General features: G+C 52.0%; 1 protein-coding gene across 1 annotated transcript in view; it reads left to right on the forward strand.

The window, feature by feature from the left end:
* The first annotated feature begins 16,334 nt into the window (after window positions 1-16,334).
* Window positions 16,335-20,958, forward strand: part of CCN5 (cellular communication network factor 5) — a 167,594-nt gene continuing 162,970 nt past the window's right edge. The window contains exon 1 of the mRNA XM_085619336.1: window positions 16,335-16,470. Within this exon, the coding sequence (XP_085475462.1) occupies window positions 16,396-16,470 (75 nt within the window). The 5' untranslated portion in view covers window positions 16,335-16,395. The remainder of the gene's footprint in view (window positions 16,471-20,958) is intronic.

Raw genomic sequence — 20,958 nt, forward strand, 5'->3', positions numbered from 1 at the left:
CTGTGCAAAGAAGGTCTTGGGGAGCACCACAGGGATGTTGTTGAAAAGGAACAGAAATCGCGGTAGGACGACCATTTTCATGATGGCAATTCTGCCCATTAGCGACAAAGGGAGCCTGTTCCACTCCTCCACCTCGTCTACAAGTTTGGAATAAGCTACTCCATAGTTCTCCCTCAGCAAGACCTCCGGGTCCCTGTGTAGCCGAATCCCCAAGTAGCGGATTGAGTCCGTTGTCCACTGCAAAGGGTATTCCATAGGGAATGGCAATGTAGCCGGAGTCAACGGGAAAGCCAGCGACTTATTCCAGTTGACCTTGAGGCCCGACAGCGCCCCAAACCGGACCACCTCCCGCAAGATGGAAGTGAGATTCTCCTCCGGGTCACGGATGTACAGCAGCGTATCGTCCGCATAGGTGGAAATACCAATCTTATAGGAGGGAAAGTTAATGCCCTCGAATCTGTGGTATTCTCTTATTGCGCACGCTAAAGGTTCCGCCACCAGCGCGTATAGGAGTAGGGATAGAGGGCAACCCTGCCTGGTCCCCCTGGAGATTGCGAACGCCTCCGTGACTCGGTCTCCGAGGCGCAGCCGGGCAGTGGGTCTAAAATACAATGCTCCAAGCATCTGCAAAAAAGGCTCTCCCAGTCCAAGCTTCCTCAATACCCTCACCATGAACGGCCATTCCACTGAATCAAACGCTTTCTCCATATCCAGGAAGAGCGCTAAGGCCTTACTCTCTGGACGCACATGCTGCATGACTCCAAGGACCGTGCGGAGAGTGTACATGAGATTCCTGGATGGAACAAAGCCTGCCTGCTCCGGCGCCACGAGCTCCGGCACCAGTAGCGCTAAGCGCGTGGCCAGCACCTTAGCATATATCTTGGCATCGACATTAATCAGGGAGAGTGGCCTATAGGAACCGCACAGGTTAGAGGGTTTCCCGGGTTTTAAAATGGTAACTAGCAGGGCCTCTCGCATCGTGTCAGGCATGCAGCCTTCAAGACATATGTCGTCAAAAAGAGTCATAAGGTGCGGGAGGAGCTGGTCCTGGAAGGCCTTATAAAAGGCCACCGTCAGCCCGTCCGCTCCCGGGGCAGTGCCCGCCCTCATTCCTCCCAGAGCCTCCAGAATCTCATCCTTTTGTATGGGCAGCGCCAGGAATTCCCTCCGCGAGTTGGACAAAAACGGCATTTTAATGTAACTGAGGTAGTCGTCTATCTCCTCTTCCATGTGAGAGGACTGAGATTTCTACAGTCCAGCATAATAGGCCCTGAATTCTTCTATTATCCCCGTCTCGTCAGCGATCACATCGCCCGAGGCAGTGACGAGCTCGTCGATGACTAGGGGTCGCCTAGCGTTGCGGAGTATCCCCGCAAGTAAGGATCCCGGGCGCTCGCCCTCCCCATAGGTGCGAGCCGTTGCGTACTTTCCCATATGTTGCACCTCTCGGTCCGTTTCGCTGTTGAACTCAGTGACCAGGTTCTGCAGCCGCGCAGCCGACTCAGGGTCCGCAGAAATCCCCTGACTCTCCTCCAACCGCGCAATCTGCGTCTCCAGAGCCCCCAGCCGCTGCCGTATGGACTTAAGCACACCAGAATGCTTAGTCATTGCAACACCGCGAATATAAGCCTTAAACGAGTCCCACACCGTTTGGAAACTCTGGACTGAGCCTGAATTTACCTCAAAGAACGATTCTATTTCATCCGCCAGTTCCCCCCGGAATACGTCATCTAACAGTGAGTAAGGCGGCAGCCGCCACGTGAACGGCGGTACTCGTCGGTGCGGAGTAGCCATTACCGATAGAAGGGGGGAGTGGTCCGACAAAGTGCGCGGCAAGACCTCGCAGCCCCTAATGCCCGCAAGCAATGACCGCGACACTAACCAATAGTCTATTCTGGTATGCACGTCGTGGAATGCCGAGTAATGCGTGAAGCCCCCTTTACCCGGGTGCCGTTGCCGCCAGACGTCTAACATTTCCAGTCTGGTTAATTCTGCCTGCATATGTAGGGCGGCGGTCGCCGGGCGGCGCGCCGGCCCCGAGGAGCGGTTCAAATCCGGATTGAATGTAAAGTTAAAGTCACCACCCCATACCATGCCAGTGTGCACGTGTTGCCTGCATTGTGTCGCCAGTGCATCATAGAACTCAGGAGAGTCGTAATTGGGGCCGTACACATTGACTACGATTAGGTCATGGCCCTTCCCAGCGCACCGCGCTATTAAGTAACGCCCGTCCAGGTCGGTGGTCAGCGACGTCAACCGCAGGTTCGATCGTGGGTTTACCCAAGTAACCACCCCTCTGGAGTGTGATGTAAAGCCCGCCGCCGCGCTGTTGCCCACTAGCCCCTTCGCCGCTAACAGTTTACTTGTAAGAGGGAGGTGGGTCTCCTGAAGTAATGCCAAGTCAATGTGATGCCGGTGGAGATAATTCAAAACTTTCCTGGGCTTGCGATAATCATTCAACCCCCGAACATTCCACGTCAACGCCCTAATGGCCACTTCGCCAGTCTCACCCATCGGCTCTCCCAGTCCAGTCATCCCAGCAGAAACATACAGCAACCGCTGCAGCGCAGGGGCCGGGCGGGAGTCCCCGCCCACCATTCGGCTCCAGACAACCTGAAACAGCCATACAGCAGTAAGGCAGAAGACTTGCCACTCAGCAGACAGTGCGGATCCCAGTTCCCAACCACAGAACGTCCCCCTAACTTCCCAGCCCTCCTCCCACAGCCGACCGCCCCCAACCTGGCCAGACAGAGCCCCAGTCCCACCCCCCTCCCTACCCCACAACAAACATACAAAACCATCCCCAAACCAGCCCCCAGAGGGGCCATGTAAGCTATCAGCGCTGGGGCAGGGGCCGCCGATGAACAGCTACCCTAAAACTCTCAACAGTCCACCATATAGTCGTGCCCCCACTCCCAAGCCCCAAGTCTCAGTACAGCTCGAGCTATTATCGCCTCCCCTCCAATAGTTCTAGGGGGGACCCCAGCACCCCCATCAGAGGTGAGCCACCCCACCTATCTAAGCTTGCAAGGCACGCTCAAAGCGCCCCCATTTAGTAATCTAGGCCGGCGCCCATTTGTCTCATAGACTGGCCCGCACGATGAGCCCCAGGCGCCACCCCAACCAGAGTCCCGCCGTTATAAAGGCCGCAGAGCTATCCCGCCAATGACCAGTCCGTGGAAGCAGACCAGCCCCCACCACTCCTCCAAGTCTAGGGCCTCGACCCCAGGGCACCCCCAACACATCAGAAAGTTCTCACCCAGCTGCAGCCTCAAAGTCCTCCGGGGTGGTCGCCGTCTCCTGCGCACCAACAACGTTCCAGCAGCCACGACACCGCCAGGGAAGCGGCTGCCCCCACGACAGGTCGGCAACCCCCTGCCAGGAGGCAGAGCATATCCAGGGGCCACTGCCAGCAACCTAGTCCTGCTCCCCAAGGCTGGAGGCCTCCGCTCGGGTGTCGATGCAATCCTGCAGCCCGCGCCGTTGCTCCTTCGACCACTCCCTCAGGGATCGCTGCAGCTCCCTCGGATCCGTGAAGAAGTGCGAGTGCCCCTGCCTGTTGATCCGGAGCCTCGCCGGGTATAACATAGCATAGTCCAGGCCCAAGTCGCGGAGTTGTTTTTTGTAGGGTGCAAACTGCCTGCGCTCCTCCTGGACCTTCGCTGTGAAGTCGGGATAGAGGGAGATGTCCATATTGCAGCTTCCCCTTTTCCCTTGCCACCCGCAGGGCTGTGTCTCTGTCCCTATAATTCAGTAGTTTTGCTATTATGGGTCTTGCGGGCGCCCCAGGCTTGGGGCGAGGGCCCAACGAACGATGGGCTCTCTCGACAACAAACATGGGGGAGAACACGTCCTCTCCCAGCAGAGCCCGCAGCAGTTTTTCAACGAAGAGTTCCATTCGCCCGGTGTGCGTCGACTCCGCCACGCCGGTGATGCGGACGTTCGACCTCCTTGAACGGGCCTCTAAATCTTCGGACTTGTCCTGAATGACCTGCAGTAGTTTACTGAATTGCCTGCGATCCGAGTCCCATGCCGTCTGTGCCTCCTCCACCTGCGTTATTCTCTGTTCGGACGCATCCAGCCTCTCTGAATTCTTATCCACTCGTTCCGACATGCGGTCCATGCGGTATGTGAGTGCATCAAGCTTGGTGTCTATCGCGGTCAGACTGCCCTGTAGCCCTTTTTCCATTGCCGCCAGCATTGCTTTGATGTCGGCGCACATAGAGCTCTCCGAGGCCGCTCCATCTGGAGGCCGCGCCGGCGGTGCTTCATCGGGCCCCTTCGGCTTACGGGGATCAAAAGACAGTTTGGGCTGGGTCTTATCGCTTTAGCCCATGGCGACGCTGAGGGTCAGCGGCCGCCGCGCGCCCGCCACTCCGGGGCAAAGTCCTGATCCAAGGGGGGCCGCGCTGCAGGTAACCCCCACCACATCTCGCAAATGCCCGGGCCGCCGACCTCTCCGAGTCACAATTCCACTCTCTAGTCTCTTCTCGGCCACAGGCACCAGTCAGCTCGCAGAGTCGTAGGTCAGCCTGTGCCACTCCCAGTGACCGATCGCCACCGCAGGCCCGAGCGAGAGAGGGGTGCTCCCTGCCCGGGACAGCTGTTCCGCGCTCCTCCACGTGCTCCGCCGCAATCCGGGACCGGGAAGGCACCCCAGGGGCAGCGACCAGTGACTGCTATCCGCAAGGGCCACGCACAGAAGGGCTGCGGCAGCAGACCGCTCCCATCCACACGATCGCCCCAGTGGCCCCTCCAACTCACGCAGCCAGGCCGCAGCACAGGTCAAGAGATCGAGCCCTCCGGGCCCTCACCGTCGCCCACCGGTCCGTCCACGGCACAGACACCAGCCTCCCGTCTAGCAGGGGGCAGCGAAGGAGGGCGCCGCAGCATCAAGGCACATCTCGGAGCAAGAAGGAGCGGCGATCACTCTGTAGACTCCACGTGCCCGGGTTATCGCCTGGGGTGCAGGGGGGGGAAAGCGCCACCACCCGGGCAGCCTGCAAGGGCCCACGACTCCCGGGCACCCAGTTCTGTCACCGCTGCGCTCCCCCGCCACCTCCCGTCTCGCGGGTGCCCCTCGGCCTGCGCCGATCCTTAGGGAAGCCGGGGGGGGGCGGCTCACACCAGACCGCCCGCCTCCCCCGCCGTCCGATGTAAATGTTTCTCGGGGGAGTCTCCGGGTCCAAATCACCGGGGGTACCAAGGGCTCCACGCGGCGCGAGCAGCCGCCTCCGCCGGGGGGCCCAGTCAGCAATCCAGCCGGAGGGGGGGGAGGGGGGGAGACACCACAACTCACTCTCCTCACCCCCTACGGGTCCGCACTCCTCCGCCTGTGTGTCCGGTGCACTTGGCTCCGCCGCTCCGCCGTCTCCCGGACTCACAGGAGACGAACCGGGCCGATCGGGTCCTCCCCCTTCAATTCTGCTGCATGTAGCGTGACGCACGGCGGGGAGAGCCACAGGACAGCCCGGGGATCGCGGCCCAGTCCGCCTCTCCGTACGGCGCCCGCCGTTGTCGACTCTCCGGGCCCCGCTCGCTGTCGCCAGGCATCCGAGGTGAGGCAGCTCAGTACAGGAGGGAACCCCCCCGCCAGCAAACTCGTCAGCTCCGCCGTTCAGGATTCTGTATTCGGATAGTTTGGGGCTTAGAGCGGGAGCTCCGCGCTTACACGTCCGCCATAGCCGCCGGCTAGCTCCGCCCCCGTTCTGAAAGATTTCGGCCGCCGACGAGATCCCGAAATTAAGGCGCTTGTATCGCCGTAGCCCCAAATGCGTGCTGAAGGTGGTAATGTACCGGCTCTCCTTGGCTAGGGTGAGTTGGTGGTACCCCGCATTTAAGTCCAGTTTCGAGAACCATCGGGCACCGTTCAGATCGGAGACAATGTCATCCATGGTCGGCGTGATGTGCCTCTCCCTTGTGATGGCCTTGTTCGGGAGGCGCATGTCGATGCATAGCCGGATCTTCCCAGGTTGTCGTGGCTTCTCGGCTATTACCATTGGTGACACCCAAGGTGTGGGTCCCGTAACCTTTCTATAACGCCCTGTTCCTCCAGCCGTCGGAGCTCCTCCTCTACTAATGGGCATAAGTGAAATGGGATGCGCCTGTGCCGGAGGGCTGTCGGTTGCACAGCGGGGTCTATGTGAAGTCGTACTGGCGGCCTCTTGATCTTTCCTAGGCCTGAGAATAGGCCCTGAAATGCTCCCAGCAGGTCGTCGACTTGCCGGTCTTGGACTACTCTGAGGAATGTGATCAGTCCTAGATCCTCGGCCGCATGGCCGCTGAGAAGTGTGTCTACTTCCTGGTTGATGACATGAATGTCGATGACAATTTCTGCCTTCTCTGACTGTACTGCGACCGTCATCTTGCCCTTCAGCGGAAGCGGCGTGTCGCTTCCATAAGCGAAGATCTTGGCCTTCGACGGTCGGAGCTCCGGCCGTGGTCTGAGGCGATTGTATTGTTGCACCCCCATTACTGTCACTGACGCACCGGTGTCTATCACAGCGTTCACCTCCGATCCGGCAATCAATATGTCGCAGCGCGGCTGAGGGCGCCGGGTGCTTTTGAGGGCTTTGGTAAATGATACAAGGTACATTTCTCCCTAATCGTCGGACTCAGTGTCTGATTCTGGGTACTCCCTGACTGGTTCTCTCTTGGGCCGTGGCTGCGACGATAAGGATGTGTGTGATAGTTGCCGTACCAGCTTCCTCATCGGCTTGTCCCGCTTGTGGCAGCTCCGCTGCATCTTCCTGCGGCAGACTGACGCGAAGTGGTTGTCGATGCCACAGTTGGTGCATGTCTTTCCACGGGCTGGGCATGCCTTGAGGGGGTGTTCGTCGTATCCGCAATACCCACATGACCTGGCTTGATCGGGGGCCCGCCGGTCGTGGGGCTTAGGCGGCCGTTCTTTCCTCCGGACTGCATCCGCTTTCTCCACTTTGACCTCCACTGTGCTGGCAGCTCCTTTCACCAGGGCTAAGTCCATTTCCTCTGCACGTGCTGCTGACAGGTCGTGAGTCCTGGCCAGGACGAGGATGTCGTTCATCGTGATGTTAGGTTTGCGAAGTATCATGCCTCGTAGCGTTTTACTCCTGATCCCCAAGATCAGCTGCGCCCTGATTTCCTCTTTGGCCCGGTCGCCGACCAGGTGCGTGTCCGCAAGGACCCTCAGCCTCGCGTGGAACGCGTCAACCGACTCCCCCTCGCGCTGTTTCGCTTGGCGAAGTTTGAAGTGTTCGTAATCAGGGTTGACCTGGGGGTCAAAGTGTGCGTTCAAGGCCGCAACCGCTGCTGCATAGTCCGTCGGGGGACCCGTGTCTGGCAGGTGCTTGAACAGTAGGTAGATCTCCTCCCCCGTGTAGTGGAGTAGTAGAGAACGTTTCACCGCTCCATCTGTCTCTCTGGACCCAATGAAGTAGTTTTCCAGCCTCCCCAGCCATGTCTGCCACCTCGGAGCGGCGGTCGTGGGGTCTGCGGCTTCGCTAAACGGAGGTAGCACTCCGGACGCGGGGTGATGGGGCAGTGTCCCTGCAGGGCCAGGCGTCTCATCATCACCCATCGCGGCGTCAAAATCCCTGATGTGTGAACAGGGGTCGTCGTGCACTCACTTGGTGGGTCGGTCGCCGCACGTGGGCAAGTGCAGCACGCTGCGCCGTCAGGCGAGACCTCTGTGGCTGTTCTGCCTCGCAGCAGGAGTTCCAGGGGGTTCAGAGGTCACCCCTCGTCGCCAGTGTTGTGTTCTAACCCCTGACCTCTGTCTGGGAGGGGTAAAGCCCTGGGTCAGCACCCTCGTGGCATGGGGAACCCAGGGGAGGCCTCGCGCTATTGCAGCGTAATGAATAGACCACACACACAGTGATTAGGTTGGGCGCGAACTGCCTGCTCGCCCACCCATTTATTATTTATATCTACGCGCTCACGTCGGGGACGTGAGCGCAACCTGCGCGTGTTCCGCAGCGCTCTAGCGGAAACGCTAGAGTGCTAACTGTAACACTCATGATAGACCTGCTCAGCATAAATGTGAGGGCTTTAGATCTGATGTCACTTCTTGTGATGCCACTTCCTGTAAAGTCGTTGCTTGTGATGCCACTTTATATGATGCCTTGTGTGATGTCATGCACCGTGATGTCGCGCACCATGATGTCACTTGCATACTCTCTAACTAGGTTAGTCCCCCTACTTCTTTTTTTGGGACCTGTGCCCTGATGCGAACTATCATTAGTGTTGTAATGTACACACAGTTTTAATTCTTACTATTTCTGGGTGGCTGCCTTAGGAGTGGCTGTTCAAAGAAAATATGTTTTGGGGGGTCAGTAGAGCCGCTCTTGGCTGAAAACGAAAAAGGGAGCAGTGGCTGGTGACACCTTATATTTTAAAGCCCTTCATCAATCGCTACAGCCTTTAAACTCTGCCCGCACTCCATGCACATGGCAGCAGGGCTCTGGATCCCGTCAGAGGAGAGCGGAGGAGGCATTTCTTTGGGGTGAATCCCTCCTGCCAGCAACCAGGGAGAAAGGGCTTGAGGGAAAGAGAAATTGAAGGAAAAATAAACGAGACGTACAAGCGTGTGAACAGATAAAGAGAATTATATGGAATAGAAGAAGGTTAGAGATGAAGAGAATTAAATAAAATAGGAAGCAGACTGGGGAAAGAACAGGAGAGAGGCTGGATAATAGAGAGGCGAGAGGGGAAGAATCAGAGGGAGAAGGAGGATGCGAGCGAAAGAAGATAACAAAAATAGGAAAGAAAGAAGCACAAAGACGAAGGATGGGTTCAGGAGAGGGAGGAGAAGAAGGAAGGGTGGGATGAAGAAGCAAAGGAGGAAGAGATGAAGGAGAGAAAGAAAGAAGGTGAGAGAAAAAGAGAGAGAAAAAAAGAAAGGGAAGAAGGCTGCCATGGATCAGGAATGAAGGTGGAGAGATGGTAGGTGAGGGAAAAAAAGAGAGAAAAGAAGAAAGGGAAGAAGGCTGCCATTGAGGCAGAAAAGACGGTGGAGATATGGTAGAAAGAGGGAGGAATGAAGAAAAGAAGGAAGGAAAGGGATGATGAGAAAAGGGGGAAGGGAGGTATGCGAGGATGAAAGGGGAATATAGGAAGGATGCAGTGGTTTAAATAGTAAAAAATAAGTGCAGGTACTAATTAAAATAGAGGTGTGGCAAGTGGGCGGGGCTAGGGTCGGGGCGAAATGAAAGATATGATCATAGCTAATGACTTCTGTACCAGCTGACACACATGTCAAAACACACGAGAAATGCGTTTATGGCAATAAAACAGATTAACCCATTACACGACATGATCCTCGGAAGCAGAGCGGCATCTGCCCTGCACTGGAGGAGAAACCTAACCTGCGCCTGCCGTCCTCTGGATCAGGGTACCGGTACTCTCCCTGGCTACAGACAAGTGCCGGTACTGAAGGCGAAAAAAATCGGAAGTGCCGGTACTCAGTACCGCTGAGTACCGGGCCATTTAAAGCACTGAGAAGAGAGCTAAGGAAAGAAAAGATGGCAGGCTGGAATGGATCAAAACAGGAGACAGACAGAACAAGCATTGGCATAGCCAATAGGTCTCGCTTTTGGGAGTATAAGTATTTAGTTATGCAGCACAATATCCTTGGTGCAATAACATCAACTGTTGCATGGCTAAACATTTATAAGGTCCCAAAGGCGAGACCTGTTGGCTATGCCAATGGGTAGTAAGCGCTATATAAATGTAATTACAATCCAATATAAAACGCAGTGCAAATGGGAAAAAACACCATGTTACATGATAAAACACCATCGTATCGACATTGAAAGTGAGTTATAGTCATGTTGGTTGACCTCCCTGCCCAGGGGATGTACCGGGTTCTGTATCAGTGATAGCAGAGGACCTTATGCCAGCCCCCAACAGGTCCAGTCCAAGAGAAGAGATTTAAGTATAATATAATTATATAAATCTAAACTAAATATAACCCCCTGCTGAACATGACAAATGAAAGCCTACTGCAAAAACCCACCTTTTGCTCATTAACTTCTGCTGTTCCCTATCCAGACACACTTGAACACAAAAGGATGCGTGTCCAAGCAGGAGTAAAGTGAGCAGCATGTGCTAGCACCTCGTGCTGCTTGGCTCTGAATGCAAGTGTCCACTAATCACGAAACAGGAGACGAGGATCTCTTTTGGATAAACCTTCTTTCCTGAAGCTGAACCCATCTTCTGAAGTTCAGCTTTACCAGTGGTAGTGACTGTGGTTAGGAACGATCTGGTATGAGAACTGTACCCTCCTTCAGCCAGAAGGAGACACTGAGCAAAGTGCTGCCCTAAGCTTTACTTAGAACATTAAAAGTAAAGCGCGGGTGCCACGATTATATCAAAAGTAAAGAAATAGATGTTTTTTCTATTTCTTTACTTTTGGTATAATCTCGGCACCCGCGCTTTACTTTTAACGTTAAAAGTAAAGTGCGGGTGCTGCGATGATACCCAAAGTTCAGGAAAACAAGCATTAGCCATGAAAGTCATCACGATCGCTGTGAAAGCCAAAGTGATCGCGATGACGCGCTAGTGCTGCTGGCTGGACTAGCGCATGGCGCGATATAAAGCCATATGGCTGCTTTGAGCGCGTGCATGCCTCGTGCACTGTAGCTCTATGCCAGCGGTAGTACTTTGAAAAGTCCCTTACAAAATGTCTCTCCGAGCCAGCACATGCGCTGGGCTCAGCAAGACCTAAAAAAGGACCACAGTATAAGGTCCACCGAGGTGAAGGTCATGCAGCTTGCAGGAATGGTGGTTATCAAGGAACTGGAAGTGGTCTGTGATCATGAGTGTTCCAGTGTGAAGGTTACGGTTAGATTTGGAAGAATTGGTAGTAGTGGTGTAGTTTGGGGGAACACAAAGGAGCTGCTGGGGACAAGACAGATTACCACATGTGAAAAGATACCACAGGAAAGTTACTTTAGTCTCTCTAACCTTTACAAGGATGCCTGGGCTGGACTTCCAATATTGAGAGGTTTATTGGCTCCGTAGGTCACATGAGGGTGGCACTACATAAAGAGGCGCTGAATTACTCTTTGTAGTGCAGGCTGGAAGAAAGGGAGGTAAAGGGCAAGTCCAGTGGCATGCTGCTGAAACTTGCTGCTCTGATGAGGTGCAAATGGAGCATCTCGGAGGTGCTTGCTCCACTTCTCACAGCTAAACAATGATAGAGAAGAAAATCTGTTAGACAGGTCAACGAGAAATGATATATATTTAAACAATTTCAAATACAATATAGACCTCTCTGGTTTGACAATGCGGCATTGGTTCAGTATACCATGTTGCTGCTACCCAATGTATTATAAATGTAGACAGATGGCGCCGTGAATCGGCTTACTCTGTAACGGGGAACGCCTGAGCTTTTCATTGGATTCCCTATTGGGTGACAGACATTTGACAGGTTAGTGACAGCCACTCCAAGATGAAGTCATTGAGCGGGGGAAATAATGAGCCTGTATTCTTTTGTTAGAGGCCCATAAGAAGTAAGTTCAACAAGCATTTACAATGCAATAGGTCTCGCATTTATAAGAGTTTGAGCTATTGGCATTGTAAAATTACAATGCCTTTTATTTATGTTTTGGTTTTAAAACAAATAAAAGGCATTGTCATTTACAACGTCAGTATCATAAACTTGCATAAAAGCAGTGTGTGGAGTGCAGCAGTGTGTGGCGTGCAGCAGTGTGCGGCGTGCAGCAGTGTGTGGCGTGCAGCAGTGTGTGGCGTGCAGCAGTGTGTGGCGAGCAGCAGTGTGAGGCGTGCAGCAGTGTGTGGAGTGCAGCAGTGTGAGGCGTGGAGCAGTGTGTGGCGTGCAGCAGTGTGTGGCGTGCAGCGGCATGCAGCAGTGTGTGGCGTGCAGCACTGTGTGGCGTGCAGCAGTGTGTGGTGTGCAGCAGTGTGTGGCGTGTAGCAGTGTGTGGCGTGCAGCAGTGTGCAGCGTGCAGCAGTGTGTGGCGTGCAGCAGTGTGTGGCGTGCAGCAGTGTGTGGCGAGCAGCAGTGTGAGGCGTGCAGCAGTGTGTGGAGTGCAGCAGTGTGAGGCGTGGAGCAGTGTGTGGCGTGCAGCAGTGTGCGGCGTGCAGCAGTGTGCGGCGTGCAGCAGTGTGTGGCGTGCAGCAGTGTGAGGCGTGCAGCAGCGTGCGGCGTGCAGCAGCGTGCGGCGTGCAGCAGCGTGCGGCGAGCAGCAGTGTGAGGCGTGCAGCAGTGTGAGGCGTGCAGCAGTGTGCGGAGTGCAGCAGTGTGCGGCGTGCAGCAGTGTGCGGCGTGCAGCAGAGTGCGGCGTGCAGCAGTGTGCAGCAGCGTGCGGCGTGCAGCAGCGTGCGGCGTGCAGCAGCGTGCGGCGAGCAGCAGTGTGAGGCGTGCAGCAGTGTGAGGCGTGCAGCAGTGTGCGGAGTGCAGCAGTGTGCGGCGTGCAGCAGTGTGCGGCGTGCAGCAGTGTGCAGCGTGCAGCAGTGTGCGGCGTGCAGCAGTGTGCAGCAGTGTGAGGCGTGCAGCAGCGTGCGGCGTGCAGCAGCGTGCGGCGAGCAGCAGTGTGAGGCGTGCAGCAGTGTGAGGCATGCAGCAGTGTGCGGAGTGCAGCAGTGTGCGGCGTGCAGCAGTGTGCGGCGTGCAGCAGTGTGCAGCGTGCAGCAGTGTGCGGCGTGCAGCAGTGTGCAGCAGTGTGTGGCGTGCAGCAGTGTGATGCGTGCAGCAGTGTGAGGCGTGCAGCAGTGTTTCGTATAGCAGTGTGCGGCGTGCAGCAGTGTGCGGCGTGCAGCAGTGTGTGGCGAGCAGCAGTGTGAGGCGTGCAGCAGTGTGTGGAGTGCAGCAGTGTGAGGCGTGGAGCAGTGTGTGGCGTGCAGCAGTGTGCGGCGTGCAGCAGTGTGTGGCATGCAGCAGTGTGAGGCGTGCAGCAGCGTGCGGCGTGCAGCTGGACAGAGCGGCGCCGGGCCTAGGAGACCGTGAGGCCCGGGAGGCACACAGCCCAGGAGACTCTGATCGGGCGGAGCGGTGAGCTGGTACTTCGCAGCCTGATCCTCCTGAGCTGTGACACTGAGGCGCTGGCACTCGCTGGGCTCTGCATCGGCGGGCCGGGGCCGGTGAGTTGGGCGGGCGCTGCACATGAGGCTGCAGTGAAGGGGCCAAACCAGAGACGCCAGCGCGGCACAGCCTTGGTCTGCCGGCCGGGGTCTAGTGTGGAAGTCAGCGGTTGCTGATATTTTTCCCCCAAAAAACATAACAAAACGAAGAAATCAAACTATAAATGAAGACTGGCTGTGCGGTGAGGGCGCCCGAGCTGGACTGCGGCGGATTTCAAAATGATCAAAGTGCCAGCAAAGTGCCAGCAGCAAGGCCCGAGCGACCTGCGAGGAACGCGCGCGGCTGCAGGGATGGAACCGCCCGGGGAGCCCGGTCTCCGCGAGCTGAGGCGGCGCAGTGCGAGAAGGATCGCGGGTGTAGCGGGCTAATATGCTCCCCCTGCCGTGGCTGGAAGAAGGAAGCAGCGTGAATGCGGTGCTTGCAGCCTGCAGAGGTGCGACTCTAAAGGAGGGAAAATCCATGATGAAAATAAAATTAAAAAAGACCATTTTTGCAGTTGCTGCAGACAAATCATAGCATCAATAAACCTTGGCAGACTGCAGGTGAGATCGGGGTGCGCCTCAAGGTATTCGACTGTGCTCTTCGAAGTTTGCTGACCAAGTACCCTGTTGTTTTTCTCCCGCCCACACCAGTTCGGGTCAGACCTAAAGAAAAACAAGCGCTAGTAATGTTGCCAGTTGTGGGTGTGCTGGCAGAGGAGGCTGGGTCTGCGGCCGCGAAATTGAAAGTGATCGTGAAAGTTAAAGAAAGCGCGGCGCGCGCGCCCGCCCACATGCACTGTAGCTTTAGGCCACGGCAGCACTTTGTAAAGCCCAGATATAAAATGTCTCTTCGAGCCTTTGGCTCGCGAGACCTAAAAATGGAGTAAGAGGGAAAGCACACCTGAAGGTAGGAGTCGGTCAGCAGAGCGATTCCGGCTCTTATTTCACATTAAATGTACGTCCGGCTTTGTGCCGTGTCCTGCCCTGCCCTTCAGCATTGGCTGAATTTTAAATATGCTTTGTTTTGGCAGATTTTTTAACATGAAACTCGCGCCTGTTTGTTCCGGCTCATCCTGTGTGTGAGTGAGGGAGGAATATCATATGTATGTGGTATCGAGGCCTGCATGCCCACGGTGCACGATCTGGCAGCGTTAGAGGTGGGGTGACCTGCGAATCAATCCGCGCTCAAGAGACATTTCATGTATCGAATCGATGCTCGAACCGGATATGTCGCCGGAGCCAGACCTGCACTGCAGCGGTCTGGTTCACTCATTCTGCTTGAGTTCGCTCTTGGAGCAAGGCCTTCTATGCAACAGCTTTAGCCCCCTTGCCACAGCCCGGCCATAAAATGGCTTGTTTTCTCTTTTCCGCCTGTGTTCTGGACATGTCTCCATGGCCAGACCTCCCATGCACTCCCCCTATTCCCTTTTTCGGCCTGTCCTTGGACATGCCTCTGGAGCCAAGCCTGCAGTGCACCTTCTCTACTTCCTTTCTTCCGCATGTCCCCCTGCTTGGGGGCACAGTTGTGCTTGGCCAATGTTAAAATGGGGGGGTAGGTTGCACAGAGAATGGTGGGAGCCAGGGCCGGACTGGGAACCCCAAGCAGCCCTGGCAATGTTGTCAGGCCTGCCATGGCTGTGTTTGTTACTGGGGGTGGGTATTGCACCACTGCTGCAAAACCGGCCCCCAGTAACAAAACCGGCCCCCACCCTACCATTCTCCCGGGGAATCGCTCGATGCCCGCTACGGTCAGTCCGGCTGGTGGGAGCAGGGCCGGGCCACAGTCTAGGACTGGCAAACCCCTCACTATTCAAGACCAAAGGCTGTGCCCAGCTGGGAAGTTTCACCTGTGAAGTGTTGGGGACAAGTCCTGGCCGGTGGCCTAGCTCTGCGGCCAACTACACTTTACAGAGCCGAGGATAATGCGCCCCTGGGGTTGGCCACCTGCAGAGGGTTGGGCGCCAGGCCTGGCCAATGATTTACTATTCCTAACTCCACAGACATACAGATTTACAATATGTATAGCTTTAGGGTATGCATATGTGAAGTTATTGATAGTAAATCTAAACCTACTTATATATATTTACATTCACACTATTTTGGTAGTTGACTTTCCAATATCATGTGGTTGCATCTGGTTTTAATGGTGTTATTATTTTTTAATCAACCCAGGAGTTTTGATTGACAGTTTTAAACCTTGGCTGTCAATGGTTCTTCAAATGATTCACTGATGGGCATGATTCGTTTGCGGGGTCTGTTAAACCTACTTGTGACACAGCTCGTCTCCAAGACACACGCAGTGTGGTGGTGTCAGGCAAAGACCTGGCACAGCTTTGGTACATACCAGGGGCTTAGCCATCAATAGTGTAGAAAGTGGAGTGGGGCTGCACAAGAGTAGGGGGGACTTTAGGGGCTCTATGCACTTAAATAAGTGGTATTTTTAGTACCAAAACAGTGCAAGGGCGACACAATTTCAGGCCCATGGCACGCTCGCTACACCAGTGGCATATTCCCAAAGGTGAGCCTAGTAAAAGATGGAACCAGTGCTTAATTTTGAATGAGTGCCAGTGCTCGAAACTCTGCTCAGAAGCCTGCGGCGGGCGCTAGTACATGTCAGAGCGCCGAATACTAAAGATACTAACGGCTCTGTAGGCTCTGTAGTCTGCAATCTGCCTCATGCCTCTTTAGTCAACTACAAGCCACTCCCTACCCCCTTACCTCACTCTTGCAGGTTCCTGCTTTCTCCCTTTGTGACCGGTTTCTGTCTTTCTCTTTCTCCTTCTCCTCTATATTTGTTTTGATGCTTTCCCTCTCTTAGAAATATACAGTGAGGAAAAATAAGTGCCAGTCTACAAAAATGAGTGCCGGCGCCCCCCACTAGTATCCACCGGCTCAAATTAAGCCCTGGATTGAACATTCCCACACCTACACAAACAACTTTTTTTTGTACATTTGGCCACTCACTGTCAGTACCTTCTTCCTTCCTCTGTGCAGATCACAGTGGGGGGTTTCTGAAGAGATTATTTCATTTTAAATTCAGTTTACAAGTGGAATATCCTGTCCCAGTAAGTATCGTGCAGTCAGCCCCCATCTGGACCCGCTGGCCGTGTTATGCCTTGTCGCTTTGAAGCCAGTGGAAATGTTCGAAGGAATGTTGAACGAGGAACATTCTTGAGGGATGTCCAATTCTGTTCGTGTTTGTATTACAGCCTGAAAGTGACATCACTGTAGGAAGGTTATAAATACCGTCTAGCTCCCATTGAGCATGTGGGAAAATTGAAAACACAGGGCTATATTTAAACTCCCGAAGTCTGCGTCGGACAGTTCAATATGTCACAATCAACGAAGAAGTGTGGACTTCAAAGGGTGCTTGTTTTCGTCTTAATTATGTGCATCTTAACAAAGGTAAGCATTTGTAATCCCTACGTGGAGTGTTATATTTAAGAAAGGGGACTAGGAATGAAGTAAAGGCTTTACATAGTATTTTTAATCTCATTTATAAATACTTTTTTCACTTCAACTTCTTTAACATTAACATCTTTAACTTTAACATTTTGTTATATGAAACATGCATATGTGTGTGTGTTTAGGTGTGTGTGACTGAGTGTGTGTGTGGGTGAGTCTAAAAGTAGAACATGTGTATACTCCTGCTAAGCCTGGGACTGCTAAGGTTACCACAAGAGTGTACCACAGTTTAATGCAAGACTTAAACCTTCCTAAAGATGCACCTGGAGTATGTAGGTCAGAATAATACTAAAGGCAAGATTATTGGTAGTAATATAAAATCTGCCAAAAATGTTGGTTTGTGTAATGACGCTGGTCGCAGAATAACTATTGATTTATAGTTATTCCAATGTGCAGGAATTCCGCCATGCTCACTCCGCTAACACCGCCAGTTCTGCCACCAGTAGTAAAATATCAATTAAGGGTGTTGTTAAATTGCCCAGAATAGCCCAGATTTTAGCGGGAGATGCCCTTCTGGATATGTCCTTTGTGGAAACAAAGCTGGGTGGGCGGTATGAAGTTCTGATGCAAAAATATTGCCATTTTACTGACACTCTTGATATTAAAGAAAATTCAAGGATTTCTTGGAAATCAATACATGCACCATAAAGTAACCCTTGCATGAATGTATGCCAGCAAGTGGAGACATAGCGAATTGGTTTACGATTTTGAGGGTGTGATCAGAAGATGGACACTGAGTAATTGGAGCAGGCAATAGGAAAGGACCGGGAAGTTATTGCAGATTGGAACCGTGTAATGACTTCATGCAGCTAGCATTACCCTGACAATGGAGCCCAACATTATCAGAAGGGCTGATAGACTACAGCGCCTTTGCACAAATCCATTTTGTTGCCATTAGAGGAGAAGGTCGTCATACTAATGGTGCCAGAACTGAGTTCCATATGGAACAGGACACGCTAACACGTTTATTACAATAAATTAACATGATTAGAAAAACATCAAAGGAAAGACAAAAGGCATGTATTACAATTTGTCAAAAAGCAATTTTCACATTTCAATTAGGGAAATTTAATGCTTGCAATATGGGTTTAAAGAGCTCTGATTTCGATGTGATTTTTAAGAACAGTGAAGAAATTACACATATTCGCCTGATATTGTGAAAAGTGCAAAGGCCAATAGTGTTTTTAAAAGCTAAGGGTGTTTGAAGGACCACTCACATCTACCCACCTTGCAATGAATATCTGTAGAGGACAAAAATCTTAATGATGCAATAAAGCATTTTCAGGTATAAGAACCCCCTTTTACCAAAGAGATGACTGCATTGGAGGTGGGCCACAGCCGTGTCTTGTCCAGTGTCTTAAAGACCTCGGCCAATTTAGGAGCAAGAGGGATAATTTGTTACAGGTCACAGAGTCATATTTTGGAAGTCCACTCCTTTCAAAAGTCTGAAAGATTTTGAATATTTCAGTAAAATCCAAAAGTTTAACTGCAGATCACGCTGAATGAGAGAAGACATGTTTTGACCATGATATATGGTGTACTGGGGACCTGAGGATGACTTTACACTACATTTTTAAGGGTTTTGTAGGATATCCTGGCAGTGGTTGGGACTCACTGTAGTCTCCTTAGAACATTTGGGTGAGTGCTGTTTTTCAGGCCTGCTCCAGCACTCGCACAATTCTGTTTTGCCCTCTTGCAAGGTGGGCGGGTACTTACTTTGATTGGTCTTTACAAACAGCGCAACAATGGCCTGTTTACCCACCTACTGATGCATTTTCCATTGTGGGGATGTTATTCTTGGCAAGGGCAGATGAATGTGACATCAGATTTTGACGCATATATGACTGGATTTTAAAAGTTTATTGCTGTGTATCTTTTAGACGCTTTCCTATGTGTAGACTAAGGGCTAGAAGCCTTGATAGACCTATGATAGAAGTGTAAAGAATGAGATAGGCACTTGTGTGATACAGAAGTGACAATAAAATCAGTGCTTAAATTGTGCCAATTGTGCAGGTGGTTGACACAGACACTAATTTTTAAGAATCGGGACTTAACCTCATCGCCAGACTTTGACCCTGAGCATGAGAGAACAACAGAATAGGGAGAAAAAATAGGAAGTGGATGACTTAAGTAGAAAAGAACCTGCAAGAGTGAGAGAAAGAGGCAGGAAGTGTAGTGTAATGCAGGGGTGTTGACACCTCTCCCTTCCCCGCATTAGCAGCTACAGCAGGATGAATTTTTTCATGGGCCTTTTCTGTGTGAAACTTGGCAGACAAAGGCTTATACTTAAGGTGAAAAGGTGGAAAGGTGAGTGAGTGGAAGGAAAGATGGATTAAATGGTGGATGGTTGGGTGAGTGAATGGGTGGATGGACAGAAGTGTGAATAAATGAGTGAAAGGACAGATGTAAGGATGGATTACTGAAAGGGAGGAAGGATGAATGAATGGATGTGTGAAACAGTGGCTTGATGGCTGGATGAGTGAGTGAAAAGATGGACAATGAGTGAAAGGGTAAATGGATAGTGGATGGATGGATGGATGGATGGATGAGTGAAAGGCTGGATGGATAGGTTGGAAGGGTGGATGAATGAGTGAAATAATGGATGGATGGCTGGATGAGCGAAAGGATGTATGTAAGTGGATGAATAAAAGGGAGGATAGATGGATGGCTACAGGAAAGGATGGGTGAGTGGATGAATGTAAGGGTGGATGGATGAGTGAAAGGACGGATGGATGGATTTGTGAGTAAAATGGTAGATGGATGGGTGAGTGAAAATGTGCATAGATAGATGCATGGATGAATGGGTGAAAGGATGGCTGTAAGGATGAATGACTGAAAAGGAGGAAGGATGGATAGAGGGATGAGTGAAACAGTGAATGAATGGATGGATGAGTGAAAGGGTGGGTGGATGGATGTCAGGATGGATGGATGATTGGAGAAAGGATGGATGGGTGAACAATGGGATGGATCAATGAGTGGATGGATGAATGAATGAGTGAAAGGGTGAATGGATGGATGAATGAGTGAAAGGGTGGATGGATGATGAGTGAGTAAAAGGATGGATGGATGAGTGAAAGGGTAAATGGATGTATGATGAGTAGATGGATTGGTCGAAGAGTCTGATGGATGAATGAAAGGATGGATGCCTGAGTGAAAGGGTGGATAGATGGTTGAGTGAAAGGTAGGATGGCTGTATAGAGCAAAAGGATAGATAATTGAACGAAGGATGGATAAGTGAAAGGATGGCTGAGCAAAAGGATGGATGATAGATGAAAGGGGAATGGATCAGTGAAAGTACAGATGACTGAGTGAAGGGATGGATATGTTTGATAGATAGGTTTGAAGATAGATGGATTGGTTTGGATATGGATGGGCAGACGGATTGACGGAATCGTGATAGACTGAATGTTGGATGAAGGACTGAATGGATACAGAATGTAAAGGTGAGATGGTGATTATCAGCGGGTGGATGGAAGGATGAGAAGATGAATGGATAGATGCTTGGATGAAAGAGACAAGAGACCTCTTCAGGGTGGGGTTGTAATAATTTGCTTCGTTTGCTTGGTGCCGTAAGAGCTTTGGTTCAAAGTGAGGGGTATTTTAATTTTCTTACTACTCCCTTGGTGTGGTGGATAAAAGAGGTATGAGATGGACTCAGGACTATCTCATCATTCAGCAGTGCTGGCATTCAGGCTTTTATTTTGATCCTAGGCGAGCGTTGCACCTCTGCACTTAAATTTGTTTTTGCAAATTAAGCATGTCATTAAAGTCAATGGTGCAAATGTATTCCAGGGTTGTTAAGGGGCTCATGCAGTGGTGTAAAGTATAATATAATCTATTTTGTGAATGAACAACTGCTTTAAAAGCATCCGTGGGGGGGGGGGAGGGGATGGAGAGCCTAGCACTACCGCACAGCGAAGCATTATAAATATTGCTTTGCGGTGCCACAATTCAACTGCACTTAAATGAAGACCAGCTCTTAGGATGATCTCAACACAAGGAAAAGTTCGTTGTCTTGTTCATTTATTCAAATCTTGGAGAAAAGAATGCCATAAGTTCAACCCTACTTGTGGAGTATTCGAGTAGTGAGCGTAAAGATATTCGCTGACACAGTGGGTATCTGTTCCATCTCCCATTTTTCTTTTGTCCCTAATGGTTCCACTGGCATTTTTATTTAATGGCAACAGTTTCTAGGTTTCTTTCTTAGTCCTGTGGGCCATAAGGGAGAAGATCCTTCTTCTATTTGTTTTTTTGGCAGAGTTTTATAAGCGCGAACTTAAGTATCCTTACCTGGGTATTCACCAAAACTCTGTGCAAAAGTCCATCCCTGATGGCACCACAGTTACAGTTTTTGGGATGCTGAAGTTGCAACCTAGGGTGCCGCCTACCTCCTTCCCATATAAATGATTTCCATAGACTTGCAGCAGA

This window comes from Triturus cristatus, chromosome 7 (genome assembly GCF_964204655.1).
Source record: "Triturus cristatus chromosome 7, aTriCri1.1, whole genome shotgun sequence".
Classification (NCBI taxonomy): Eukaryota; Metazoa; Chordata; class Amphibia; order Caudata; family Salamandridae; genus Triturus; species Triturus cristatus.